The sequence below is a fragment of the Cimex lectularius genome, unplaced genomic scaffold (assembly GCF_000648675.2).
Source record: "Cimex lectularius strain Harlan isolate CLEC.00 unplaced genomic scaffold, Clec_2.1 scaffold98, whole genome shotgun sequence".
NCBI classification, from domain to species: Eukaryota; Metazoa; Arthropoda; class Insecta; order Hemiptera; family Cimicidae; genus Cimex; species Cimex lectularius.
In genome coordinates, this window is record NW_019392897.1 from 2,000,872 (window position 1) to 2,023,170 (window position 22,299).

The 22,299-nt window shown below is 33.3% G+C and overlaps 1 protein-coding gene across 1 annotated transcript in view; it reads right to left on the reverse strand.

The window, feature by feature from the left end:
• LOC106664383 overlaps positions 1-22,299 on the reverse strand; it is an 83,233-nt gene that overhangs the window by 33,365 nt on the left and 27,569 nt on the right. Inside the window, exons 2-4 of the mRNA XM_014390062.2 lie at positions 18,377-18,646; positions 14,911-14,997; positions 14,142-14,357 (exon numbers count right to left, since the gene is read on the reverse strand). Coding sequence (XP_014245548.1) covers positions 14,142-14,357; positions 14,911-14,997; positions 18,377-18,646 — 573 coding nt within the window. The remainder of the gene's footprint in view (positions 1-14,141; positions 14,358-14,910; positions 14,998-18,376; positions 18,647-22,299) is intronic.

Below are 22,299 nucleotides of genomic sequence, written 5' to 3' on the forward strand. Positions count from 1 at the left end.
CTTTATACACTTTCCGATTTACACAATTTTCCACTCTTTTTGTAGTTCTGGCTGAAATAAAACACAAAAAATTAGCCCAAACATTTTGCCACCGTCATCTTCTTATTGAAAAATTAACGGGAATTTCAACGGTGCTATTAGATTTTCAGAGAAATGTTTAGATTAAAAGATATCACGATTTTCCGACGCCAGGACGTGATATCTTTCAAAATCGATAAAAAGCGAAATTACTCTGAAATGGTTGAGAATCGGACCATGGACAATATGAACTTTTTTGTTCATTTTAGGGTGAAGAATCTACTGGAGAAGTTTGTAGCACGAGTAGCAATTCACCCTGTATAATTACTATGTTGTAGAAGGAGGGTTTAGGTCTGTTGTCTAGCAGTTTTTTAAGTGATCGGTATCAGTTCAATTCTATCCTTTTAAGTCGAAAAGTCAAATCAACTCCTCGTCTCAACCTAAAACCTTTCGAATTTTCTCTCATTTTGTCATATTTTTCAATATCCAATAATCCAAGCCGTTAGCGAAGTAAGTACTTCTGTAATTATTATTTTAATCACAATCATGTTTAATTAGTTATTCTTGTTGTTTACTTATTGGTGTCCGAATGTATCGAAATCACGATAAATTGGTTAGAGCAGCGGCGTATTGAGCCGAAAGTCTCCTTAGATTGGAGTGTAGAAAGCTATATCCATAATCAAGCAGATGATTGTTATTTGTTTAAACTTTTTTAAAGCTTAAATTTGGAGATCTAATTCAATTTGATTAAGAAAAGTTGTTAAATTGGAAAATTCATTTTTGTTCGTAAAATATTGGTATCCCTCTGCTGACGACCAAAACAAATATTTTTTCTTGATGCACATCAATTTTCTTTTCGTTATTATTACATTAATAAACATTGAGGAGGACGACGAGGACCCAAGTTCTTATCCCCACACACTTCACATTCTCGTTAAATTGTCGGTCCTCGAAAGGCAGAAGGGTGCGCGCGGCGTCGCTGTTTAGAAGCGAGAAGGTCATTTGGCCTCCTTGCATAAGAGGGGTGGGGTTCCGTTTTAAACAGGCCATTTAATGTATTGTGAGGAGCTAGACGGGGGAGGATCGGAATCGATACCGGCTGTAAATAACTTGATATCTGCTACCACAGTTCATTTCTCCAAACGCCACTCGATTTGAGTTCTTCCCGTCTTTATCGGCACTTCCCCCATCACCTCGCTTCCTCCTGTCAATCCAATAATAAAATAGTTCCATTAGTTTCTCTCCGAGAGGATCTTTAGATTTGTATTACAAATTAAATACAATATTTATTCGAAGGCTATTTTAGCCCAGGAGGTTTTAGGAGTACCATGGCATACCTGAAAAGCCAAAAAGAAAACAATGTAGCAACTACAGGATATCCGTGATACCTTCCCCATGAATCAACTAATCCAGGCAATATCCAAAATTAGTGATATAAATAAAGAAAGGAAAAAAGTCGCTATTGCTTGGATTCCGGGCCATCTTGGCAGAGAAAGTGCCGACCGAGCTGCCAAACGAGCATGACCCGGAGACTCCTGTGAGCCCGGCGGATGCCAAAAATTATGTCAAAAATTTAAGCTGGGAAGATTGTCAGAAACACCAGGCTGCAATGACTGACAAATTAAAAGAAGTGAAACTGTCGGTCAAACGTGGGCCGTGGAGAGGATAATGTGTGGCTTTTCTTCGAGTCTCAAAGATGTATTAAAAGTTGATCGAATACCTGAAATGAATAAATGCAATAAATGCTTTTCCATAGTGGTTTTCCTTACTTACTTGAAATGAATGTATTTATTAGCGTGAGTGTTGAATACGTGTGGGAGGATTGTGGCTGAATATAAATATAAACCCATCAAACTAAGTTAGGAGTTTTCTATGAGCGTTTTCTGTCTTGAATGAATGTACTTATTAGCGCGAGTGGAGTATGAGAAGGTGGGACCTGCCGGAATATTGAGTACCCCACAGACCCACTAAACTAGGTTAGGATTTTTATGTGAGTGTTTTCTGTCTAGAATGAATCTATTTATTAGCGTGAGTTTTGAGTATATGGGGGTGGGTCGTGGCGGAATATCAAGTACCCCACAGACCCACTAAACTAGGTTAGCTTTAGGTTAGGTATTTTTAGAGTGAAAGGGGGGAGACACGGTCTTAATATTAATATCCCAGTGGCTCCCCAATTTTTAGCTGAACATATGGCATGAAAGGTTATAATCAGTGTGACTGTATTTAGTAGCGTGAGTCCAAGCTAATGGACAACTGAGTACCCTGAAACCCGCAAACTCAGGTTAGGCTAAGTTTGAATGCATGAACGCATCAGCTATAGAGTCTTTCCACCACGTGTAGAGCCAATTCTTTTTAGCCCTAGCAGTTAGCCAGCCGCGGGAAAAGGGGAAGAAGAAGAAGAAGAATATTTAAAAAAGGCTGATAGGCTTAAACCATGTACATTGATCTCAAACAAGGTCCCGAACCAAAGATTGGCAACCACCCAGACTATAACAATACTTAGGCATGAAAATTAATTAACTTAAGTAACTAAAAAACACGACGCAATAAGCATTGATATGATTTTGATAAAACCCACAGCTAGCCTAGTGCTCACTTCTTGTCAACAACTAGGATTCTCCTAAACCCTTCAGGAATGCTGTCTAGTTAGCTAGAATATCTCTTATTAACAACAAAATAAGTTGTAATTGAATAAATAAATGACAGTTATGATATTTTAATTCGAGTTGACGTTGATCGACCTACGTAGTTTAAACTGATGTATTGGATCTTCTTGAGGTCATTTTACACATGTCAAATGACCTCAAGAAGATCCAATACATCAGTCTATTTTAATTCGCTTCGAATGTACTAACACATTGGAAAGATTAATATCAACAGAGTAGAAATTGGTGATGAAGGTTCTGATTTTGCAGCTTTGTTCACCAAAAGAGAAAAATCAATAGTTCAAACAGTGCACATTCTTAAAGGAGCTGTTATCACAAGGTAAAAAATGATGAAGTTATTCCAAGTGCAAATTGTCTATTGTGAAAAATTATCTAGGCGGGCACCATTGTCTTGTTGTAACGAGCTTCCAAATACAGTCCGACGCTGGATCTTGCAACGGTTCGATTATTCCTTAGACGACACGGGGGCAATCGAGTACAATACGAAATTTAAATTGCAAATGGTCTTTTTCATAAATCTTTATCTCTTTTGGCATTTGGTGTTTAGTAAACGCTAAAACACATTTTTGATAAGAGCATATTGCAATGCTATCTCAGCTTCATTTTGTCCATACGGTTCTTTTGTATTAAATAAACATTTGTCGTGTCATTTTAAAAACCTCGAAAATGAGGTTTGATGAACAGTTTTTCTGACTATAAGAGAATAAAAACAGTTTAGCCTTTAATTATAAACAACAAGATATATTTTTAGGTTTACTTTCGCTTTGATCTCGAGTCATGTTTTTTTGTTCAACCAATATCTATATGTTCAATGTCTATTATTTTTCTTATATCTCTTCTAGGGAAACTAATATTACAATTTCCAGAAAAAAGTTAGCACCCTATGCAAAATTTACAGAAATGTTGTAGCAAATGGTGACAAGCAAGTACAATGTGTGGCATCATGCAGGAAACACATCTGTGATGCTGTTATAAAAAACAGGCAAGGGGATTGGTTTTAAGCATAAGATTTAAGCTTAATCAGTTTTAGAAATACTTAGGATATTAGCCAATAAATTTTGAATACACACCTCTCCTCCTGTTAAGTCAGCAAATTAAAACAGAATGATCCATCCATCCATCAGCCTAACTTTTGCGTACTGGGTACTCACATATACACATAGAGAGGAAAGATAGAGAAAGAGAGAGAGAGAAAAAGAGAGAGAGTGTGTGAAAGAGAGGGAGGGACATATAGAAAAGGGGTGGGATGGAGAGGTGAGATGGAGAAGAAAGAGAGATTGAGAGAAAGAAAAAGAGAATGAGGAAGGGAAGAGAGAGACAGAAAGAAAATGGATAGTTATGGTTTGAGAAACGTACAAAGAAAGACAGCGAGAGAGAGAAAAAAAGAGAGAGAGAGAATGAGAGAGAGAGTGTGTGAATGAGAGAGGGAGGAGAGAAAGGGAGGTAAACGTTATCACCCCTTGATATTCAATTTTTAAGTGCTAAATTGAACTTCACCACGCAACATGTATTTATAAAAAGAAAAAGAATCAAGAGGCGATAACTCCGTGCTTGCTTTCGTTTCAGACGTCTAGATGGTTAATAAACGTTGGAGGAAGCCAGTTGAATGACAAGAGGATTGTCGTAGGAAGAAAGAAAGGAGTAAAATTTAAGATTTTGTTTTTCTTCTCGATAAATATTTAGTAAATTGAGAACTGTGAGGATGGTGAGGACAATTTCTAATAGAAGATATTTTCCGTAAGATTTTGGATTGCAGAGTTCGTATTTTTTGTTTGTTAAAGGTTTATTCAAAGAGGTTAAGTCCGAAAGTCGGAATTAGAGTTTAATATTGTAAAAATTCGTTTAATGGTTAAGATTAGTCAGTTTACATATTCGATCAAGTAATTTGAAGAATAGATTCTAGCATCTGTTAAGTTCGTTTTCTTGTGTGGTGCTGAACATGTCAATTTCTTATCAATAAAAAGTCAAACTGTCAGAGGAATTGGCGTGAGGAATGTTAAAACGGAAGTAGGAATAGCGTGTATGCATATTATAGAAATAATAGAAACTAAGACACTCCGGTAGAAATGTGTGGTGATTAGTGACCGTTAGTCGAAGATATTCAGAAATTGTGAGATGCGGTCTGGTGTGATGTAGGTTTCAGAAAAACATTTTCTTTATCGTGCCAACGTTTCGATCTTTATTGAGATCATCTTCAGGGCCTGAATCCCAATTGATTACAATTCCACCAATTTACAAACAATTCCCAATGAATTGTTTGTAAATCCCAGGCCCTGAAGATGATATCAATAAAGATCGAAACGTTGGCACGATAAAGAAAATGTTTTCTGAAACCTACATCACACGAGACCGCATCTCACGATTTCTGAATAAACTAAGACACTCCCTTGGAAGGATTCATTTGGCATATAAAAGCTTTGACTACCACATATTTATGACTGGAGGGCAAGACAATAACACATAAACACAACATAGTAGAAAGCCTGCACTATGTAGAAATAAACGACAATTAATTAACATTAATTATGCTTAAGAAAAGTACAGTCGACTAGAACTACAAGGTACAAAATGATTTAATGTATACAATTACAATTGGAAAGAAGCGAGGTTTATTTCAATCGGTCGAAGAATAGCAATCAGTGAGATGCATCATCCTAAGTACATGACGGATAACACATTAAACATAAAACTTAAACAATAATAATAGAAAATTATACATCCTGTTGTAAAAAACGTTTTTAATAGGCTCAAATTGCCTCTTTGACTTCGGTAGAAATAACTAGCGAAATGGCAAGAATTTTAGGGTCCTGCAGGATAATATTCACTACTCGGGTTATAACTAACGACTCTATCGAATCTAATGAAAATTGACGTTTAATCATGTACAACTTGAACTGTGGACATTTCTCTTAAGCTTAACGAGTTTGCATTTGTGAGAATTCCCCATTTGGTCTGTGAGGTGATGATGCCCTGTAATCTGGTCGTTACTGCCGATGGTTTAGTCAGTAAGAAATCTTTCTGATACTTCGACACCTTCAGTGTTGAGTTGATTTTAGAAAATATTCAGAATTCCACACTCATGGGTTTTTCAAAGCTTAGGTGAGACGTCCTTAGTGGAGACGATGGGCGAGAGAAGTGATTCGTGTTTTTGTTTTCGAAGATGGTCCGATAAGGAAGGATAAACCGACATAGCGATGTAAGAAGGTCGATGAGATACGAGATCTGGTGTTAGCGGGGGTGTAGATAGCCTATCAATCACTGGAACAATAGACGGCCATTAGAATACAATTAGAGGGCGTTCGGATGTGCTCACGAGTACCAGCGCCTACAATTACCTGTACAAACAGTTTTTCGGCTTCAGTACAGGAGCGCAGAATGGACGAAGACCGACGGACACGCCTCCACACCAACACCCCACATGTATTGTACGCTTTCTTTTTTTTATTTATGAGACCCTTTATGTAAGAACAATTTTATTTTGAAATATTACGATGTTAAGGTATTGTTTATGTGTATATAACAATCAACAAGAAATTCATTCAAAACTTCCCACGTCAGGCATTTGCTAGTCTTCAACATTTATGGATTTTCAGTAGGTATACACAAATTATTAGAGATTTTATTATCTATACTGTTTTGCTATAATATTTTTTATTATACTCTTCACAGTTTATACCCTAGGTCTATTCACCTTTTTTACTTTCCTTTCATATATCATAACTTCTAAATTCGCTATTCCATTTTTACAAAGTTTAAAATAAATAGGAAAAAGTTAATAAATTTTAAAATTGATCAAATACATCCTGAAAAATTGAATTACATATGAAAAACTCGAAATGCAAATGAAACTTATAGATGGAGAAGCCGAAATTAATAAAGGAAAATCGAACTAGAAATGAAAAAGTGTTATATTTAACGGATAAGTTTAAATAAAAATAAAAAGTTGACTTATACGTGAAAAAGTCGAAATTTAAAAGGAAAAATTCTAATTTTAAATTAATAATTTTAAATAAAAATTGGCAAAATTTTATGCAAAAAAAGGTAGAAATTTCAAGAGAAAAAGTTTAATATTAAATAGATAAGTTTAAATAAAAAATGGAAAAATTGCATTTTATAGGGAAAAGTCTAATATAAAAAGGGCAGTTTAACTTAAAATTATAAATTTTGGATTATACATGAAAACAATTCAATAGGAAAAAGATGAATATTAAATGGATAAGTTTAACTTAAAATGATAAAATCTGAATATTAAAAAATTTAAATTTTCTTAAATGAATAAGCAAATAAATAAAAATGAAATTAAAATGAAAAAATCTAATAAAATAATTGTGTTCGGGGCATCCATCAAGCTAGAGAATCATTCTTTGTCGTTGTTGCAGAGGAACATCATCTAGTAGTGTTCGTAAAACATCCCACAAAAAGTTGAGGAACTGAGCACCATTTAAATTATTTACGTAGACATAAGGGCAAATTAATTTATTTCCGGGAAGTCCACACCAAACGTTGATACTGTGAAGCACCTGATGATGACAAGAAAACGAAATTCTCGGATATTCCTCTGCTCACGATCGAAAATTCCATCGGTTCAGTATATCATTAGAGGTGAACTTGGATACATTATTCCATAGGGATGTATGTAAGAAAGTTTTCTTCAGCCTCCTAAATCGACAATTGTTCAAGGAACGTTAGACGCCTGTCGAAATCAGAGTCCCGAAGTCCCTGGACAAAATGAGAGCGATACGGCTTAAAATTGTAAGTCTGGAGTACATCTCTAATTTTATTTTTTTGAAAAATCTAAAACACTTCCAACATTTCGAGGAGAGAAATTCCGATTTTCGCGAGCATACAGTAAATTATTCTGTTCCACGTCGAGATTAAGCTACCGGCTTCTTTTTGCCATAACTTTGTCATTTTTTGACTAATTTAAAATGTACCATTGTTTTCAGCGTAAAAACTATTTTAAATCATGTGCCAGGGTTTATAGGGTCGTATTAGAAATTTTGAAGTTGAACTGGTACCCTGTATAATTTTTCTCAAAAAACAAAAACAAATTGAAAATAGACTAAAAAATAATTTTAAAACGTATTTTCGGTTTTTTTGATAGCGTCATTGGATCAAGAGAAATTCAGCCGAGCCATATAAAAAGTATGAAATATGGTCCTGTATATGTAATATGGCTTTATAGATTCATTCAATTTTTTTTAAAATAAAAAATCCATTCAGTTCTATTCAAAATTTTATATTCAGTCGAACGAGGAAATGCATAAACGAAATTTTACAAGCTAGAATATTCCAACATAGGAATAAATGATGTGGACACAATTTTTCTGTTTTTGCAACACATATAAGCCATGTGCTTTATGAGATTTTCTTGAAGTCCTAGGGCCTAGGGAAAACAGTCTTAAGTCAAGAGATTTAAAAACTAATCAAACTAACTTTCACCGCTGCGTTGGTGGTTCAGACTTGAGAAGATAGATTTTAAGGCGAAGTGTAGGTAAAAGATACTAAGTTATGATCACTTACTTACGAACATTTAAAATTATTCGCGTCTGTTGCTAAAAAGTCAATTTCGTATTACGTAAAATATAAACGTTCCTAATTACAAAGTAAATTGTTGTGTGAAAATTCGGATAAGAAATTACTTGTAGCAAGTGGAAAATTGTCTTGGCCTCGAAAACAATTGATGTTTATGTCAACTGGGGCAAAATTGTACGGTAGAGATAGATTTTCCATAATTATGTATTCATAAGTCTACAACAGAACTCTGAAGAAGAGAAAATGATTTAATAATGATGGTAATAAAAATTTTCTTTTTCTTATTTTGGTTCAATTAAAATTGATTTAAAATCTAAATTTTGAATTTATACGTTTGATTAAGTGAAATCTTTAAATCTTATGGTTAATGATAAAAATGTTTTCCGAAATTAAAGGTACATTACGCTAACCTAATGCTAATAATAAATTATCTTAAGGATTAAATATGGACCAGAAGCCAAGATGCTTTCCGACATTATACTTCTTTTCAAGAAAGGTGACAGAAAATACTACAAGCCACTAAGTATTAGTTCAACAATCAACAGACCAATCAACAAAATATTAATCCATTTACGTTTTATTGGTCAGTTGACCAAGTTATTTTTTCAATTAATTATTCTTCTTATGTAAGGTCTTGGTTGAGATAAAAAAAGTCGGTGTCTCGAGCGGGATTCGAATCCACGACCTTCGGCTAAATACGTCGCTGCTCTACCACTTGAGACGTCACGATAGCTAAAGTGGTAGCGCAGTGGCGTATTTAGCCGAAGGTCGCGGGTTCAAATCCCGCTCGTGACTTTTTTATCTCAACCAAGACCTTACATAAAAAGGATAATTAATTAAAAAGAAATCAACAGAATGTTTATGAAGCTTATAAGAAGAACCATCTTGAGGCACGGATTGACTATAGATCATATACATAAGTGGAATCAAATTATGAAAAAGAATGGGGAATACAATCAAAACATAGCCTTTATAGAATAAACTTTTGATAGTGTCATGAATACCTTTACTCGGCCACTCAGAGAGGCACATGTGGAAGAAGAATACATCCAGTTAATCGGGTACATGTACTCCAGCGAAAGAAAATAAATGACATTACATCAAATTGAAGAAAGTAGTCAAACAAGGAGTTCCCTTACAACCAAACTCGTTTAAATGCGAAAAATTTCGACAAATTAAACACCTAATCTTTTTTCAGAGTGTGAACACTAAACATAATTCCTTTCAATTAATTAATCTTTATGTAAGGTATTGGTTGAAATGAAAAAACTAGTGTCACGAACGGGATTTGAACCCACGACCTTCGGCTATATACGCGCTGCTTTAACCACTTGAGCTATCGGGCACCAACCTCTCATCTGAATCAACCTTACATACAGATTAATTAATTAAAAGAAGTTATTTGGTCAACCACGAAAATATAATGGATTTAATAAGTAAAACGAAGTATATCTTCAATAAAGCTCTTCGCCGCCATTTCATTTGTGGCCGAGAATCAAATAGATTGATTACATGACATTTGAAAAATGGCAAAAAGGAGAGAAAACTTGAAAGGTCGGGTTGAGATGGGAAGTTGGTGTCCGAGTGGATCGAAGTACGATAGCTTAAGTGGTAGAGCAGCGGCGTATTTAGCCGAAGATCGCTGGTTCGGATCCCGGTACTAACACTAGCTTTTTTCATTTCAACCAATACCTTACATAAAGATTAATTAATTGAAAGAAGTTATTTGGACAATCGGACCACGAAATATAATGGATTTACTATATATTACAAAATAATTGTTTCGAAACACAAGAGGAATAAAAATTGATTTATTCAAAAACGTTAGAGACTTATTTGTAAGCTGAGAATGATTTGATTGAAAAAATTCCTATTTGAGTAGTACAAGTTCAACTCAATTTTAAAAATTTCAATTTTATTTGGAAAAGATTCGATTTGTTTGCCAAGATGTTTGCTTTTGAAAACTCATTTTGTATGCCAACATAGAATCAAATTTATTTATATTTAGCATTTTTGTTATTGTAGTACGCACAGATTTATTAATCAAGGTTAATTAAATAAAATCAATGACAATGATACGTATTCTGAACAACTTTAGCGTGCCAAACAATGGTGATGATTTTAAAGATTCCTTGGAATCATCTTGTTACTGGATTCGTCGCCCTGTATACCCTCACAAGGGCAAAAGAAGATACCAATTTTACCTACATCCGACACGCTTTACGAAAAAAATGTACAGATCCGAGGGAAAAAAAAAGTGGATCCTCTCGAGATATTTGCCGGTGTTGGGTTTCCTTGGATGGCCGTGTTCCGACAACTCTCCCATTAGTACGGAGGAGGAATGGGCTCTTTTTGTTGTCTGTTGACTTAGGCGCAAACCGTTAACAAGGTTCTAACTTAATATTGACAAGCTACCAATTTTTTCCGTGCTCTGAAGCAATCGCTTCACATTAACATACACTTTTCATTTAAAAGTGTTTGACCTCTGAAGAGGGCGGGACTGCGTTCCGATATCGATTGGAAGTAATTAGAAAAAACTCGTTAAAATCTCGCTTCAAAAAGACATTTGGGATTAGCCGATTTCTTTGTTTTTACAAAATTTTGGAAAGGCATGGCGAAATCCGAAATTCGACAGGCAGGGGAACGTTAGCTCATTCTATACTACTCGGTCGACGGTCCCAAGATAAATTTTTGATATATCTCTCAAGTCTACTTGAACATATTTCAAAACAAATTTAAATATTAATGTGAACTAAATAAAATTGGATTACCAGCAAATCTCCTAGTATTCTTTGGTTGTTTTATTGATTTTGGTTAGTTGTTTTATTGAACTTCTCCAAACAATTAATGTTTATTTGTGGCAGTGAAAAGTCCATGATTTAGTTGAAGAAGTCGAATAAAATACATAACTGTAAAACTGAATTAGCAAAGGAAAAGTTTAAATTCATTTAGGAAAAAGTAAGAAGAATTCGAATTCAATTCAGCCAAAATAAAATCGAACGTTTCCAGGTCAAATTTAACTTTTTCCAAACCAAAATGAACCATTATCAAATCAAACTTTTCCTTTATCACACTGAACTTTTTCCAAACTTATGTTAAGTTAATGAAGGGAGAAGTGACATGCACAACTGGTACAAATCAGCTGACTTGATCCCTTCATGGGATCGCAAAGGGCGCGAACGACTATTATTAAATCAAACTGAACTTTTTATTAAACCAAACCATTTATTTTTCTAATTAAATCATAGGTTTTTTTTTATTAAACTTAGTTAAATTCAAAAACTTCTAATTAAATCGTACTTGCTTTTCAAATACAACAACTTTTTCCAAATTAAACCGAATTATTCCTGATCAAATTGAACTTTTTCCAAATCAAAAATAACTTTTATTAAATAAAATTAAACTTTTCCAAAATCAAAAACTGGACATTTCCCTTATCGAATTGTACTTTTTCCAAATTCTATTGAGGTTTACAAATCAACATATAGAACTCTGCTTCAGTTAAATTGTATTTTTCTCAAGTCAAATTGAACGTTTCCATAAGGAAATGGGATTTCTTAAATCAAATCGAACTTTTTCCAAATCAAAAAGAATTTTAGGTCTTTCCCTAAATCAAATTGCGATTTTTTCTAATAAAAATTTGAACATTTTCCTAATCCAATAGCACTTTTCTTAAAACGTATCGAACTTTTTCCAAATCAAAAGGATTATTTTCAATCAAATTTAATTTTTACACAAAAACTTAACTTGTTTAAATTAATTGTTTTTCGAAAATCAATTAGAACTTTTTCCAAATAAAAATAAACGTATCAGATCAAAATGAAATTTTATTCGAAAATTGATTTTTTCCTAAAGGTAATTGGACTTTTCAGAATGTAAATTGAACTTTTTCTAAATCAAATCGAACTTGTCTTAAATAAAATCAAACTTCCTTTAATCAAATTGGACTTTTTCCAAATCAAAATGAAATTTTACCAAATAAGATTGAATTTCTCCTTAAAATAATTAGATTTTTTCAAAATTAAATTGAATTTTTGAAAAACAAATTGTAATTTTTCTAATTAAATTGACATTTGTTCGAACCAAATTAAAATTTTAAAAAGTAATTTCATCTAATTTTCTATCAACGTTTTGATTCAACCATAGTCATACATTATACGATAAAAATTAGTTTAGCTAATAACTCACAGTTTCCATTATCTTTCGTGCATTAATAGCATACTCATCAAGTCATTAACAAGTGATAAAGGTAGAAATGATCAATGGTGGAGTACGTTGTTCATTCTTTAGAAAAAGATAGTTCCTACTCACAGTTCGCAACTACTACCCTAAAAAACTAAACAACCCGAACTGTGAGTTGGAACTATCTTTTTATGAAGAGGGATAAATATTGTAAAAACTATAATCAGTATATTTTTATATGTTTTTTTAGCAGTCACAGAGATTTTTGCACATTTCTTCTAACATTCCTAAAAAATCGCCCACTCCTTGGTTTTGAAACATTAAAATCCATCTTAGCTTTATTTACTCCATAAATGAGCTCATAATCATTCATTTGCTTTATATTAGTTTCTATGTGTATTAATATTTTATTCTCTGATTGGGTTAAAAAGGCAGATTCGGAGAGGCAGTATGGCTGTAAACACTGGTCCAGACTTAATTCTTGACATATAAAAAGATAATGGATAATTATTCAGAATTCGTGAGATGCGGCCTGGTGTGATGTAGGTTTCAGAAAAACATTTTCTTTATCGTGCCAACGTTTCGATCTTTATTGAGATCATCTTCAGGGCTCAAAGTGNGCACGATAAAGAAAATGTTTTTCTGAAACCTACATCACACCAGACCGCATCTCACGATTTCTGAATAATTATCGATTAACGGTCACTAATCACCACACAAAATGGATAATAATTTTAACTTATATTAATATAAATTTTCATGATTTTCGTTACTTAATCATAACATTTGCCTCTTATAGAAATTGAAGCAGATTTAATAAAAAAACAAGCCATAAGTCGGCTGATTGTTATTTCTCTCGGCCAGTACATAAATTTTGACTTGTGTCCGAAAGTGACACAGTTATTAAATCTATATTTAAATAAGCCGGGGCAATCTATGCGTGTCTTTAATAGCGGTGTCCTGCGACAAGGCTGGAATGTCGATCGGCCAGGAGGAAGAGACAAAGTAATAACTTTAAAAACAAATGGGAATGTTTTTAATGATAATAACTGAGGAATTTTACAGTGGGACTTTTAAAGATTTTCTTTTACCTCGTTACATTATATTTTGTAAGAGTTTTTAAATGATAAAATTAGAAATAGTTCATAATTGAAAACTGATTATCTGGAATATACTATTAATGAAGCTTACACATTTTATTCATTTTCAGGGTATCAAATCTTCCCAGTAGTGGAGGCATTTTTTGAACTAAAGCCGCTGAATCTTTCGTATATTTCGCTGTATATTCTTCTAGAATATAAAAATTACGATGGATTTTGACCAAAAACCCATAATTGTTATGTCACTTGGCTCAAATTCTTCTTCATCTGTTTAGAAATAATAATTTATCTTTTTTTAATATTGCAGACAAACAGACCCAAAAATTGAAAATAAGAGCAGCCAATTTACAAACATGCCCCTGAATAAAAACTGTTGCAGGTATTCCAAAATCTAATCTTCAACTATAAAACACTAAGAACAAAAAATCATGGATAAAAGACGGACCTTAAGTTATCAGTGTCGATCAGTTAAATTTAAAAAATAATAATTTGAAATGAAATTAGAAAAGCAGAAACACGAAGCAGGTAATTGAACGATTCCTATTGAAATACTACACCGACCAATATACGTCCTCTTCTAATTTTTCCACGTTTTCTCCTATTTCAACGTTATTGTAAATTTGTTTTTGTCGAAACTAACCTTTTATCGCAGCTGCAGTGGCTCATGGTAAAAGGGCCTCCGTTGGGCAGGGAGTATTTGACGCTGAAAGGGCCGATGCTCTGGTCGCAGGTGTCGTGCTTCCTGCAGCACTTGTCGGCCTTCCAGAAACCGCCGAGATCCGTGTACTTTTTCGCTTGGTTGTTCGGACCGCACCATTTCGTCCCAGGTGTAATCAGGTTTTGCTTAATGTGATATCTAGAGTAAAAAACGTACTCATTTTACAAAAAATAAATATATAAATGTAAATATACTTCACAGCTATCAGTATCTTTTAGTAAAGGCAGCAGTTAAAGATCAGATTGGATAAGAGTGCTCCTAGTGAACTCAGTTTATTTAATGTTTATTCCGAATAATTAAAGATTATTTAAACAGTTTTAAATTTTGTTGAACTAAATGAATCGATAGACTAACCTTACTCAGAAGGTAATTATATATATATANTGTATATATACATTAGATTTCGTGGTCCGATTGACCAAATAACATCTTTCAATTAATTAATCTTTATGTAAGGTATTGGTTGAGATAAAAAGTCAGTGTCACGAGCGGGATTCGAACCCACGACTTTCGGCTAAATACGCGGCTGATCTACCACTTGAGTGTCACAATAGCTCAAGTGGTAGAGTAGCGGCGTATTTAACCGAAAGTCGTGGGTTCGAATCCCGCTCGTGACACTGACTTTTTTATCTCAACCAATACCTTACATAAAGATTAATTAATTGAATTATATATATATTTAAAAAGTTACCTGTTCATTGCGATATCGTCGTGTCTCGTTCTGTACAACACTTTGCTCCGGCTATGCCGTCTCGGCTTATTGGAAAGCAAGGAACGCCTAAAAAAATATGAAAAATTACCAGATAGAACAAAACGAAAAGACCCTTCGGGTTAGTCGGAGATTAATAAAAGAACCGACTGAAATAAAAGACCTCTGGGAGGTGGTTAAAATATATCAATATGGTAATTAACAATATTATTTAACCAAGTTGTGCAACTCAGCCGGGCTTATCGCATTCCAGATCAAACTTAATTACTCGATTTTGAGGACTTTCGGATCTTTGATGGATCCAAAGAATAGCCCTTAAGGCAGAAGAAAAGTACAACGAGTGACTTCAATGGTGGGATAAAAAAGAAGTCCCAACATCTCACAAGCCTCATATTTATTTGTAAAAATAAACAATGTTTTTAGTTCGATATAATTCTCAGAAACAACCAAAAAGACAACAGAAACTAAAAATAATTCTTTTTTTCGGAAAATATATCTCGTGATTTGTTAAAATGGAAAGTTCAACCCTGCTGTGAGTCTGTTGCTGGACGGATAATCAGTATTGAAGTTATTTTCACAGATTTTTTACTAAAAAATTAATAAATGGAATTCCTTCAAGCAAATTTTATATATTATTAATCTTTCAAGGTAATGAAACAACACAGAAGGTGATATTAATAAATTATTGAGGACAAAAAGAACACATAATTTTATATTTTATGCCCTGCACCCCTAGATCTTTCTCCTCTGACGCCATCAATTTCAAAATTGTCCAACCTCGAGACGCCGGCATTTAACTTAATTGTTCGGAATTTAAGCCCAGGAAATTGATTCGTCACCGGAAGACTTATTCGTCAAATTGCCGCACAAGGCCGGCTAATTTCATACCCGGGAATGAAATATCGGCCACGCCTACAGAACCTTAAGCTCTCATGTCGGAGCTGTGTTCAAAATTAACCTGAAAACGCTTTTAATCGACATTGAACTACTTCAGGCCACAGATTTGAAGCCCTCGTAATGATTACCATGATGACAATAACGACCACGATGATGAATATAAAAAACATGAATGATGTTCGTTAAACCATGATTTTTTCATTATGATTGTTGATTGAAGATAAAAAAATCCCTTGAAAACCCCCAAGTACTGCAAATTTTCCCGCTACCTTTTGTTATAGTTTTTTTCCTGATCCCTCCATTAAAAGTTGACTTAAGAACTTTTTTAGTAAGTAGTTTAGGTTTCTAGAAATTATGAAAATTTTATTATTACTAGGCAAATGTGAGTGTGTGTAGTGTAATGACACGTTTCAACTATCAATCACCAGCCTTGTGAGTCACAATGAATCTCGTGGTTTTCATCCTTCGCATTATCCTCTAACCAAGGATATGCATTGCAGAACTGGGTTAATAAATTTGGAATAAAACGTTATTAACTATTATATGAAGCATTCTTATCTATGAGATTTTGTAGGACAATAATATATATATAATACGTAATACAGTTTTAATTTTATTTTCACGACAGAAATTATACATTTTTTAGTAGAATTTTGTTTCATTGAATGTTCAGTCTAACCAAATAACATTTTTTATAAAGAATATTATATACAGATTTTTAAGCAAATCGCACTCATTAACTTTAAATTGGGATTTTTTATGATAAAGTGTGAAATTTTTCTAAATCAGATTAAAAATTTTCAAATTTCTACGATTTGTCAAATCAAATAGAAATTTTTCTAAACCAAATTGTACTTTTTCGAACTAATTTGCACATTTTTGCAAGAAAATTATATTTTTTCCTAATCGAATTGAACTTTCTATATATTGTACTTTTTTCAATCAAATGATAAGTTTTCCAATTAAATTGATCCTTAACTTAAAACTATTAATCAACTTGATTTTTTTCTAATGAAATTGAACTCAATTTAAAACCAAATTGAAAATATTCATACGTAAATAGAATGTAAAACATTTTAACCTTCAAAAGTAGGGGTAAATTAAAAAACGTAAAATACATCAAAACTACCTAATAAGTAATGGTTAATATCTTTCAGATGCCAGTGGCTTTACATTATTATTATTTTTAACACAGAAAAAGATTTTGTTTTATATCTTTTTCTATAGGACGTTTTTATATATTGTAGTTTTAAGTTTTTCAAGTTTTATTTAGTTTAACTTGTAAGATGTTATACTTTTAACTTAAGAATCTAAACAATTTTGTTATATTATACATAAAACTTGATATTTTTTATTTCGATTTAAAATTGAATTGCAGACAGAAAAAACAATTGATTTAAAAAAGGTTGAATTTAGGTTTGCACATACATATAGGATTTATGTTTGAAAAAATTTCAGTTTTATTTGTGGAATTGTTGAACTTGGCTTTGAAAAGGCGAATATGTCTAAAGATTTTTACATGTGTAGTGGATGTATTAGTGTGTAATAGGACGTTTCAACAATGTATCATCATCTGAGTCACATGGAATCTCGATGTTTTCGTCTTTTCAACCTTCAAGGATATGACTATGTATGTTTCAGTTCAGTTAATCAACGAGAAAAATCACTAGCCTTACCGAAACATAACCAGCTTGTGTTTTAACTTGTGATTGAATAGTGGATTAATTCGGTAAAGTAGTGATGATTTTTATTCCAAAATGTAGAACGTTGCTGTTTATCACGACTGATCATTTTTTCACGTAGTCTTTGATTGTTTGAACAAACAGAAAAACGTCACGTGGCAACGATTGAGTTGATTAAGCGATTCTGTAACATAGTCGACTACATGGGCTAATTGATGAACGCTTGAGACGGTTGTGTAACGAACGGATCGTCGGCCGTCCGCGAAACCGTTCAAGGCCCGCGATCTGTCACGGGACTAAAACTGAATTTGAATTTAAATTAAAATGGATTTGGATCAGTGCTGAATTTAATTCTCATTTCCTAGGAAGGGCTGAAGGTCAATTGTACGAATTACATGTCCTTTATTGGTTTCCTTGATTTCAATCCAACGTACTTCATCAATGATAATTATAGAGTTATGTCACTTTTATTACATGTTTCGTTTAATGAACGAGTCGCAATGATTTAATTCAAGATGTTGCAAGCTGTTCGAATACCAATCGAAAGGCACAACTACTGTATTAAGAGTCGCAAATAGCATAACTTCCAATTTATTTTTTAACAATAGAATGATTTTCATTGGTTTACAAGTGGCGCAATTCCAAAATTTCTTAACGAAAAAGAATTTAAAATTTAATACTTGTCAAAACACTCAAAGGAAAGTTATATAATGTTGATGTGTTATGATGGTTTTGATTTTTTAGATGTATATCCACTGACGGTTTGAATAAAGCCCAAATTGTAAAATTGGATGACCCTTTAATTTTCAATTGTGTTATATACTTAGCCACTTGCGAGCCAAATGGATCATAATAACTGTCTCGTTTACCTTCTCCTGCTGTTAGTCTTCGTTTGGGCCTTCTGCTTCTTCCTACAGTCCCTGGCGAATGCGCTGAAGTTGAGCCAGGATAACTCCGGCCCACGATTTAAGTGGTTTAAGTCTAAATAAGTAGCGTTATCGTCCCTCGCGGCTTGGACCTCCAAGCGCAAATTTGATGCTTCGCGGCTGTTGCGACGAAGCTCGCAGTCTACCAGGTCTTCGTCGATAAACACGCCGAGCAAGATCTTGCTACCTTCCGCCACCTCCCTCAGTTTCATTCTGGAACAAATTAATTATAAATTAAAACAAGTTTTTTTCATTGCCAATATAGAATAATAACAAATTGAACTTTTTCCTATTTTAATTAGGACTATTAACTTAATTTTTATTCAAACAATTAATCTTTTTCTTAAATTGATTGGACTTTACCGAACTCAAATTAAACTTTTTTTACTTATCAAATTGAGGTTTTTCCTAATTTAATTAACCTAATTTATTCAAAAAAATTGATATGTTTCTTAAATTGATTGGACTTTGCCGAAATAAAATAAAATTTTTTCCAAATCAAATTGAACTTTGTCCTAATTTAACTAACCTAATTTTTATTCAAAAAATTGATCTTTTTCTTAAATTTATTGGACTTATCAGAAATGAAATTAAACTTTTTCCAAAACCGAATTGAACTTTCGCCTAATTTAACTAACCTAATTTTTACTCAAAAAATTGATTCCACTTTACCGAAATCAAACGAAATTTTTGTCAAATAAAATTTAACTGTTACTTTAAAATTTACCTATTTTTCAATTTATTTGTACTTTTCCTAGATCAAATTAAACTTCTCCATTTCAAATTTAACGTACTTATTCCAAATCAAATTGTACTTTTTTCAAAGAATAGTGGCTGTCCTCCAAAATTTGGATTTTCTTTTTAAATATATTTATTTACACATTATTAACTTTTTGTCTTTTGTACAGTTTCTATGTTTAATTTATTCAATAAATCGTTTAGTTTGTACGACTTTTTTCTATATTTTAGTGATTGTTTGTTTTTGAGGTGTTGTTTTATGTTGTAGCCGCTGTTGTGGGTTTGTATTACACTCACTATTATATTTTTTTCACCTTATTAGTTATTTTACTATTTTTAGTTTGACCGTCGTATATTTAAGTAAATTTTGTTTTAATGTAAATTTTTTCAATCAGCACTTACAATTTTTACATAAGATGGCGAATTTTTATTAGTTTTTGTTATACAGTCGTATAAATAAATTGTAGGATATGTTAATGTAAAGATAGATATGCTAATGTAATAATTAATTTCCTGTCCTACCCAGATATTGTTCTCTTCTGGATATTTTGATTTCTCCCTTATCACTTGAAGGTCAGCGTTTGTGGCGAGTTAAAAGAAACCACTTTGGACTTATTTTTACGATAGGCTTGTAAAAAATTGCCTTTTGCCAGATCGTCCCTATAGGCACTTATCCGTCAAATGAGAGTCGTCGAGATAAGTGATACAGAGGCGTATAATGCCTTTTTTGGGGGTGGGTGTGCGTGCTCGGACGTTCATTGTGTTATGCGAGCCACTCGACTCGACGAGACCATGTCATTCATCCCAGGGGTTTACGCTTTCGAATAGCCCACTCGAAACCAAGAAAACTGGTGGCACTTGAAACATTTCGAAAATTTTGAGCTACGAATACGCTAAATAGAATTGACAAAGGTCATAGTTTTTTTAGGAAAAAATTCTTGAGAAACCTCCTGTATCTTGGTATGGAATACCCTTCTGACAGTTGTTCTGGGAATGTTAAGAACCCTGGCCATATACGCTTCTTCCATCTTTCAACAATTCAACAATATCATTTTAGCAGAATCTGTCTCACTTAAAGACTTAAGCAAATTTGAAACTTAAAAATGGTACGATTTTAAAAAATCAAACTACTGGAACGTTTGGAAGAAACTTTACAGAAAAACCAACAAAGAAGAGATAGACTTTTATTAGATTTTTTTAAATCCAATTAGAAACACTATTCTGTGTTTTGTCTGTTTTATTTTTATGTATCCAGGATTTAGAGGAAGGTTCTTCGATGTGTCCCACTAATTGAAGAGTGCAATTCCTAGGCCCAATATAGAGAGCGCGTATGAGAATGAGTTAGAGCATGGCAGTGAGTGGGTCCCCTGTTCCGATTTTTGGAGGAAAGGGTTATTTGATTCTATGTAGGTCTGATTAGTTTTGTATTCCTATGGTGAATGTATTTATTAGCGTGAATGTGTGGTATGAGAGGGTTTATGGCGGAATATTAAGTACCCATCGACCCTCAATTAGTTTAGTTATATAATAGGTGTAAAGGGTGATGTAGGAATATCGTATACACCACCACTGAGTGAGTGAGAGTGTCAATGGGAGACTGGCTAAGTTGGGGACTGTAATGACCTAGTTGTTAATAGTCCCTGGCCCAACCTCTCCGGCTAAACTGTAAGACCGACTGCCAACCACCCTAGGAGGGTGATTCTCGAGGCCTGCAGGTGATTTATTGTAAATTACAAAAGTAATTGCCGGTGGACTGGGAGAAGTGATATGCTCAACGCTGACACGTGCGTTTGTGACTAAGCAGATTATATAAATCAGTAATCAGAACTATCATTAAATATAATTTTTACCTACTACAATTATTGCTTACAAAAATTAATTATATTATTAAATCAATAATGATGTAATTCAAGCAGACAACACTGCCTTATGCTGTATCTATTTTATATATAATAACATTTTATATATATTATATTTATATATAATTTGAACATTTACCTAAACGAACGCGGCGGTCATCTGCCCAACGGTATTTTCGCACGGATGCACCGGATCATAAAGTGAGCAATAAACGGTTAGCTCCCTACCATGTTTGGAACGACTAGTTAAATCGTTTCTTCAGCTTTTCTTTTTGAAAGACACTTAAACAGAGCTAAACTATCAACACCCGAGTAGAAGCAAGCCACAATTGATTTAGTCCGTACAGGTTTAAGGGTCTTCTGAACCTTCTTTTTATAATGATTGATTTAAGATTAGCGTGAAGGATTAATTAATTGGAACTAAATTAAACGCCTGGTAGTACGTAAACGAGGTTTACACGGTAAACGGTCTACCCGGGGTGAAAAGTGTGACATGCCATGCCTATTATAATACACTAACCCTAATTTTAGGGTTTATAGAAAGGGTGGCATAGTACTTTTATGCTCCCTGAGCACGACCGCTCACGGGGATAATCTTCATCGACAAAACCTCGGCCGACAATGCTCTAAGTTTTCAGAAGTGATAAATTTATATTTAAACAAATTTGAAAAATGTAAGAATAAAACGGTGGTAAAAATATTCGGTTAAGCTTAAAAAGTTAAAATTCAAAGGGATCTTAAAAAGTCAAATTGTGATATCCGATGTTTCAAATAAAAAGCATAAATCGTGGAGGTTTTATCCACATTCATCATTATTATAACCGCTGTAAAGTAAAATAAGTCATTTAAGGCTATAATTGTTAGGTTGTATGCGAGTATAAGTGAGAATAATAAGATGAAATCAACTTATCAAATTTTTTTATATCCAGTTTTACGGTGGCACCACGTTTAGTTTATAAGGTTCTAAACCCATGTAAAGTTTCTTGTTGATCGGTAGAGTCGTATCAAAGTTATCTCTAATTTGTTATTTAGGCGATTTTTATATTAATATCGGACGACATTTTGTTACGCGAAAAATTTGAGAGAAAAACATTTTTTGATTTTTCTAACAAATTATTTTTAACCCTATCTATCTGTAGCAGTGAGTTTGTGAAGCCAATTTTTTGTCAGTGTTGCCACTTTTAAGACGGTGGCAAGTATTTCAGCTTGAAATACCGAGGTGGTCTTCTCAAATGAGTTCGATTGCTCATATTTTGGGCTTGTACAGAA